The 7,502-nt window shown below is 37.2% G+C and overlaps 1 protein-coding gene across 1 annotated transcript; it reads right to left on the bottom strand.

Moving 5' to 3' along the window:
- Positions 1 to 1,232: 1,232 nt before the first annotated feature.
- LOC124964134 (prorelaxin H2-like) lies at positions 1,233 to 3,976 on the bottom strand. The gene is made up of 2 exons (XM_047524019.1): positions 3,784 to 3,976; positions 1,233 to 1,579 (listed from the first exon to the last, which is right to left on the bottom strand). Exons 1-2 carry the CDS (start codon positions 3,974 to 3,976, stop codon positions 1,233 to 1,235), a joined length of 540 nt encoding a protein of 179 aa, XP_047379975.1.
- Between the last annotated feature and the right edge of the window lie 3,526 nt (positions 3,977 to 7,502).

Raw genomic sequence — 7,502 nt, 5'->3', positions numbered from 1 at the left:
TTTAAAAGAACGTGCTTGTATCATCAGAAGCAGTAAATACACACTGATTCCAGGAATCTGCCTCCACGGATTGTGTGGAGGACCAGATGTGGGACATGGACCAAGGCAGGGTTGAAGAGCAGACTCGTGCATCTGTGGGGAGCCCTTTGGGCTGTCTGTTCTGTAAGTTTCCTGGCATTGACCTCCTTGAAAGTTCCATTTTATACTGTACTCTTCCTGACTTTGTCCAAGATGGCTTGTTGCCACAGTCTTACAGCCATTTATGAAGCTGTGCAAAGTGGCTTTGTGATGATTTAATCAACCCTAGAGGTTTCATTATGATTACTCATGTATGGAATTCAAAATGCAAATTTCTGTCTTAATCCATTTAAATTCTGATTGCAGACATTTGATGTAATGTATCACCTTGTCATTTAAATGCTAACCTTTATGTGTAGGCAATTTGAAGGGACTGGTGAAAAACTAAGATGATAGCTATGTTATTTTCTTTTCCAACAAGTTTTCATACCATCTACAATTATTGTGGTTAAATGAATGGTTTATAAGTTATAAAATATTAAACATACACTGTTTTTCCTTTCTGTGTTAGTTCTGTAATATACATGGTACTGAGTTGTTGATTCTCTATTCATTTATCTCCTTTAACAATTTATTCATTTATCTCCTTTAACAATTCTTATGTCTATTCATTTATCTCCTTTAACAATTCTTTTTGTCTCTCAAAACCTATACCTGAGAATATAACCTTAGTTTAGATGTCAACTAAATAAATTTGAGAGAGTGTCCAATCTGATTGCTTTCAATGAATGATTCAATAAGATATAAAAATATTTCAAAGAGTCAAAGCTTTGTGGTTTTAGACATATCTAATCTAAGGGTTAATGTTAATAAAAACATTTGGTCCATTTTATGTAAACCCTGTTAGGATTGCATTAAAGTGAGTTGTGTGGGTAAAGTGATAAAGATTAGATAAAATTTTTAATTAACAGCACTGTAAAGCAATAATGTAATCAGACTTAAAAAAGAGACAAAAAAACTTTTCATCACAAGAAGTTTTATTAACAGAAACTACAACAATGCAAAGAATATTTCCTTTTACATCAAATGAAAAATCCAAATAATAAAACCATTTCTCATATTCTAATAATCATGCAGCCAAAAAGAGGCATTAGTGAAAATATCAGCAAGAATACATGTGAATGTCAAGTGAGAAGCACACAATTAGCTTCATCTTAGCAAAATCTAACCATAGATCTTCTGGTACATTCATGTAGGCAACATTTCTCAGTCAGTGCCTCATTGATCTGTCGCTTTTTTCGGGAATGAGTATTCAAGCCTAAGTGTTCTAATTCTGAAGGGATATTGTCTTCTGCTTCCCCTTGTCTATTCTGAGCAATATCCTTCAACTCTTCAGGACTAGGCTTTGAATCCTCTACTGCAGGTTCATGTTGTTGTAGCTCTAGTGAGGATGGCTGCCTCTCACATGGTGTTGCCCTCAGCTGCTGTGGCAAATTAGGAATGAATCCCAACATCATATTGAAGGCACCTGCATCTTCATTGAGGTAGGATGGCATGATATCTATTAATTTTTTTAAAAAAGCAGGGAGGGAGAGAAAATATTGATGTCAAGGAGCATCAGGAAAACTTTAAATGTAAAAAGGAAAGCATTTCCTCAATATACTGATATCTAAGTCACCTACTTCGTTTATAGTTGGGTGGCTTAAAGTACTATAATCTTGCCAATGTTCTGCTCTACTCCACTTGGTCCTCTGTCACCTCTCTTCCTCATTATCCCTCTTTGTTTTTATTATGATACTTTCTACCCTTTGACATTGATCTCTCATCTTTCTGATTTCATGTTGTTCCTTGAATCACTAATTTAAACAACAGATGGAAATTTTTCCCTTTGATACCAGGGATTGAACCCAGAGGCACTTAACCACTGAGTCACATCCCAGCCCTTTTTATTTTTTATTTTGAGACAGAGTCTCATTAAGTTACTTAGGGCCTCACTTAGATACTGAGGCTGGCTTTGAACAGGTGATTCTCCTGCTTCAGCTCCCCCTCGCTGCTGGGAGGACAACTGTATGCAATGGCTCCATGCTGGATCCTGATTTTCTACCTCAGTAATTTTTTCATTACTCATAAGTTTTGAGTTACACTAGTGACCCTTGAAAAGGATCATAATAACAATCTATCCACTGTTTCACGGTGGCAAGTTACTGCTTCAGAATACAATTTAAAACATGGAATTTTCAACAGCTCTGATGTAATTAGGATATGTCTCTGACATCCCTCAGACATCTCCTTAGCAATCACTGTTTCCCAGACTATTTAATATCCAAGTCAATAGACTTGGATATTAAAAAGAGAAATGGGTTAAAAGAATACTAACAAAAAGCAAATGCAATGCAATCTCCTCTTCCCTAGTTTGAATTAGTAAATTGCAAGATTCTGTGGGATTCTTTATAACCTTTATACAAGAATTATGGAATAAATGACATTATCTCAATCTAATAATGTAGAAAATAACTTTAAAATCATACTTTAAATCCCGTGATGAAAAGTACATGTATTTATTTTGCACATTGATTTTGTATAAGGATCATTTATTTATACCATATGCAAATAACCTTTAGACCTACTTGTGGTTCGTCATAAATTTCATACACTATATAAAATGTAAAACACTTAATGTTAGTAATTGAGTTTGCTTTCTCTGAAGTTAATAGACTCCTCTATGGGTATCCACTGCTTTTTTAACTTGGCTTCCATTTAATCTTCCTAAATGCTTTAGAAATAACAAACATATTTTTATAAGCCAATCCACATTTGAACTGCACCTAGTTCTGAGATCTTGCTTAAAAAAATGTATCCATTGCAATTTTTAAAACTAGAAAGCATCAATAAAATCTTCAGCTTTCCTGGTCTAAAGAGCAAGCTTCCCTTGTCCCTGATACCCTTTATAGTTTTTCCTGTACTCATCCAGTCACTTTTGTTTCTTTTCCATCGTCTCTATCACAGTTGAAATACAAGACCCATTTCCCAAAAGTGGGGGAGCCAGGCTCCTGCCACAAGGTGCATTAAAAGGGGTGGAGGTGTTCTCCATGGCATAGGTCACTGCCAGTTTTTGACAAGGAGGATAGTCACCAAATCTAAGACACTTCCTGTCTCACTTTTCAGGATCCCAACAGAGGTCTCAGGGTGCTGCCATGTGCCCTTTGGCACAGAAACTAGAATGATAACCAGCTTACCAGCTCACTTTTTGCTCCATTTCCTTTCAATAGGAAACGCTCCATCTAGGAGCCAGGTTACCATTCTCCCTGCCATCTGACCTGCTCTGCCTTCTTTTTTTTTTTTTTTTTTTTTTTTTCTTTTTTCTTTTTTTCTGGGATCCAGGAGTGCACCTATCTCCTGCTGGAAGTTGGGGGCAGCATCACCTCTTCTGTGGCTTCCTCCACATCCCCACAGTGTTAACATGGCACCAGGGGAGAAGAACACCACGTGTCTCTTGGATAAGGCTTTTTGCTATTCTTGCATTTCCCCTCCCTCTGGCGAATTTCCCAGTTAGGTTCTTTCAATAAAAGCAAGTTACAAGGGAAAGGTTCAAGATTTTAGCAACAAACACCACTAGCAGGGTTGAGCAGTGGTAGCCAATGGGATCTCAGACTGTGTGAGTCCTCGTTGGATAGGTTGGCAACCCCATAACAACCAATGGGAAGTGCTGGATCACTGGTTGGGGGTGGGAATGGGCGGGGAGCCTGGGCAGAGGAAAGCTCTCACCTGCAGATCTCCGATGGGGCTGTCTCACAGGCCTTCTCCAGACCACCTGGCCACAAACTTTGATCAGTTCCCGGACTAGTGGGCGACCACACAGCTGAACAACCTGTTCCCACCACTCTGGTGAGGCAGCTGTGGAAGCATAGCTCACCAGCAGCCAGACTCCTAGGAGGTGAATCAAGAACAGGTGAGACATCTGAGTCTTTTCTCTCCTGCACTGGAGCCTTTCTCTGGGGACTGCAGCAGATCTCCCCCACAGACCTGGACCTGTGTGGCCTCTCTGGCTTCAGGCTGCTTTTCCGACCTGGCTCAACCAGGTTTTTATATTCTCTGGGCTCTTGAGCAAATGGTCCTAGCTCCGCCCTTTCCCCACCCACCTCCATGGAATTTTCTCAGCTTTTGTTCATCCTCCCCATCTTTCCTCCATTATCCCATCCTTTTTCCCATGGCCTTTTTACATTTTATCTTCCTTTTCTTACCCTCAAGCCATTTTGTGTACTAAAGTCGTTCTGCACTTGCAGTCTTGCCTTTAAATGGAGCAAAAAATGACCCGTACATTGAATTACATCACCAAAAATAAAAATAAAATAAAATTAACTTCTTAGAACCTGAAGTTTTCCAGAGTGAACACTTGCCACACTACCTTCTAGCCTATACAAGACTAAAGTTAGATAAAATAGAATAGAGTCTGGCATACGAATCCATAAAAAAATAGGATGCTTGAATGGATAAATTGTTGGCAGGAGGGAAAAAATGGATTTTACTGTGAATCCTGGGTTAAAGCACACACAATAGGCTTGTACAGAAATGTCTTAAATTTATAACGTACATTCTTCATGGTACTTGTCTTCTCCTCAGGGAGACAGCTTGAATGCACCTAGCTACCTGAATATTGTAATGTGAGAGTATATTCTGTATCTTGAGAGATTGGAGAAGACAGAGAGAGAGAGAGAGAGAGAGAGAGAGAATGAACAAATACAAAAAAAAAGGAATGAAGAAGTAGAATCCCACAATCTAGAAAAAATATTTTGATAACAAAAATTATACACTTTTTTTTTTTTACTATAATCTATGTTCCCTGCATTTGAAAAGAGTTGACTTTTTGGACCTTCAACTTTTAATAAATTCAATAGAGTTCCTGGTAATATGCTCATTAAACAACACTTCTAGATGTTCAGAGAACTTTTATGTACAAATAGGTTCATTTTTTCCAATAATTTATATGCTTGTATGCAAAACCTACTCAGCTTTATTAACTCAGTTACAATTTCAACAGGGTCCAATCAGCTTTGGTCAAATGCTAAGCCCTGTACAATTATTCAAATCATACCCAACGAAAGCTATAGAATAGGTAGAGGCATTGTTTTCTTAAAGGGAGGGTTTCATGAAGATAAGCATTTGAGAGAGTCTTCCCCAAAGTGAGGTTTAAAGGTATTTTGGGGTGAGAGGGGTTAAGAGTCCTTGCAAGAATAATACATTTGCAAAGTTTTCTTCTAAAGGAATCACTCATTGCATAATGTATTTTCCACTAATGTTTTAATTCTTAAAGTACATTTTTTTTTGAGGAGAGGTAATTAAGAGTCCATTTTGATTTGATATTTATACAGGGTGAGAGAGGCATCAAATTTCAATCTTCTACATATGCAGTTTCCCCAGTGCCATTAATTGAAGAGACTGAGTTTTTTCCAATGTATGTTTTTGGCACTGCTATCAAGAATCAGTTGATCATAGGTGTAAGTGTTTATTTCTGGGAGATCTATTCAGTTAGTCTGTATGTCTGTTTTCATGCAAGTACTGTGCTGTTTTGGTTACTATGGTTCTGTAGTATGTCTTAAAATCAGATACTGCAATGCCTCTAGCTTTGTTCTTTTTGGTCGAGATTGTTTTAGCTATTTGTGCTTTCATGGGAATCTTAGGATTGTTTTTTCTAGTTCCATGAAGTATGCCATTGGTCTTCTGATGGGAATTGCATCGAACATTAAATCACTTAGTATAGTATGGACAGTTTAACAATATTACTTCCTCCAATCCATGAACATAGGATGACTTTCTACTTTTTTTTTTTTCCTTTGGTATCTTCACTTTCATTCATCAGTATTTTGTAATTTTCATTGTAGAGAACTTTTGCCTCCTTAGATATATTAAGTCCCAGGTTCTTTCAGTTTCATTTTTATATTTTTGTTGCTGACATAAATGGGGTTGTTTTCATGATTTCTCATCATCTAATTTGTTACCAGTGTATAAAAATACTGCTGATTTTTGCATGCTGATTTGTATCCTTTACTGATATTGTTTATCACTTCTTGTAATCTTTTAGTGGAGTCTTCAGGTTTTTCTATACCTAGAATCATCATCTACAAACAGATCATTTAACTCTGCCCTCCTAATCCTATTCCTTTTCTTTCTTTCTGCAATCCAATTGCTCTGGTTAAATCTTCCAGTACTCTGTTGATTAAGAGTAGTGAGAGTGGGCATCCTTGTATTTTTCCAACTCTTAGAGTAAAGGCTTTGAGTTTTTCCCATTCACTATGTAGCTGTCTATGATTTTGTCATATATAGCCCTCCTTTTGTTGTTGTGCATTCTTTCTATACATAATTTGCTCAGGGATGTTATCATGAAGAGATCCTAAATTTTATCTAATGCATTTTCTGCCTCTGTTGAGATAAAGTCTCTCTAACTTGTTCAGGCTGGTCTTGAACTTGTAATTCTCCTGCCTCAGCCTCCCAAGAAACTGGGGATTATAGGCATGTGCCACCACACCTGGTTAACCAAATTTTAAGAACGAATGCCCATTCTTCTCAAACTATTGCAAAGAATTAAAACAAAGGGAAACCTTCCAAACTCATTATACTAGACCAGCATACCAATAAAAGAACACAACAAGCAAAAAAGAACTACAGTCCAATATCTATATTTTTCAGCAATATTGGTCTATAGTTTTTGTATGTTCTGCCCTTGTCTCAACAAAATACTAACAAATCAAATCTAAAAGCCTATCAAAAATGTAACGCATCACTTCCAAATGAGATTTATTGCAAGGATGAAAGGATATTTCAATATACATAAATAATAGTAATTGCATCAACAGAATACAGGAAAGAACTCATATGATCAGCTTTCACAAAACCTTCCTTATCACATTTCGAACTACCAATATCTCTAAACCATTGACATATATATTCCCCAGGAATTTCCTTAACATTTTTTAAAAACTTCACCAAACTAAAATCCTAGATTTCCAGTCCTTCCTAGGACATCCTTTCATTATGTTCTCCTAACATTAAAAGACATGCCTAGACCAACTCAGGGTCAGGGTCTATTCTGCCTGCACAGAGAGTGCCCACAGAATGTTGCTGACCACAGATGACGTCCTCTAAAGAAAAAGAAAAAAACATAAAATCAATTAACCAAAGTTAGCCCTCCATCATTCAACCCCATGACACTTTTGAACTCGTAATTTTGGACTAGAACTGTTATGCAAAGATCAGAATCAGTGATACCATTGAGTTCCTATCCATGGAATATAGGTTTCCAGTTGCTTTTATTCTGGGCGTAATGATTTGTGCTGAGTCAACTCAATTTCTTACTGTCATTCAAGTAGCCGCCAGAAGAATGAGTTAACAAAACAAATTAACAGGCCTGTGAGGACATCCCACTGCTAACCTTAGTATTTGGAGCAGAAACAGGGTGTTCAAATTCAACAAGTCAATAACTGAACCTT

This window comes from Sciurus carolinensis, chromosome 14 (assembly GCF_902686445.1).
Source record: "Sciurus carolinensis chromosome 14, mSciCar1.2, whole genome shotgun sequence".
In the NCBI taxonomy this organism is placed as follows: Eukaryota; Metazoa; Chordata; class Mammalia; order Rodentia; family Sciuridae; genus Sciurus; species Sciurus carolinensis.
The sequence above is the reverse complement of the archived record's forward strand: the minus strand, read 5'-3'. Positions and strand labels throughout refer to the sequence as shown.

Coding starts and splice junctions, on each gene's coding strand:
- LOC124964134 (XM_047524019.1), bottom strand. CDS start 3,976: ATGTCTCACCTGTTCTTGATTCACCTCCTAGGAGTCTGGCTGCTGGTG. Junction 1,580..3,783: donor GCCCCATCGGAGATCTGCAG/GTGAGAGCTTTC, acceptor AAAAATTAATAG/ATATCATGCCATCCTACCTC.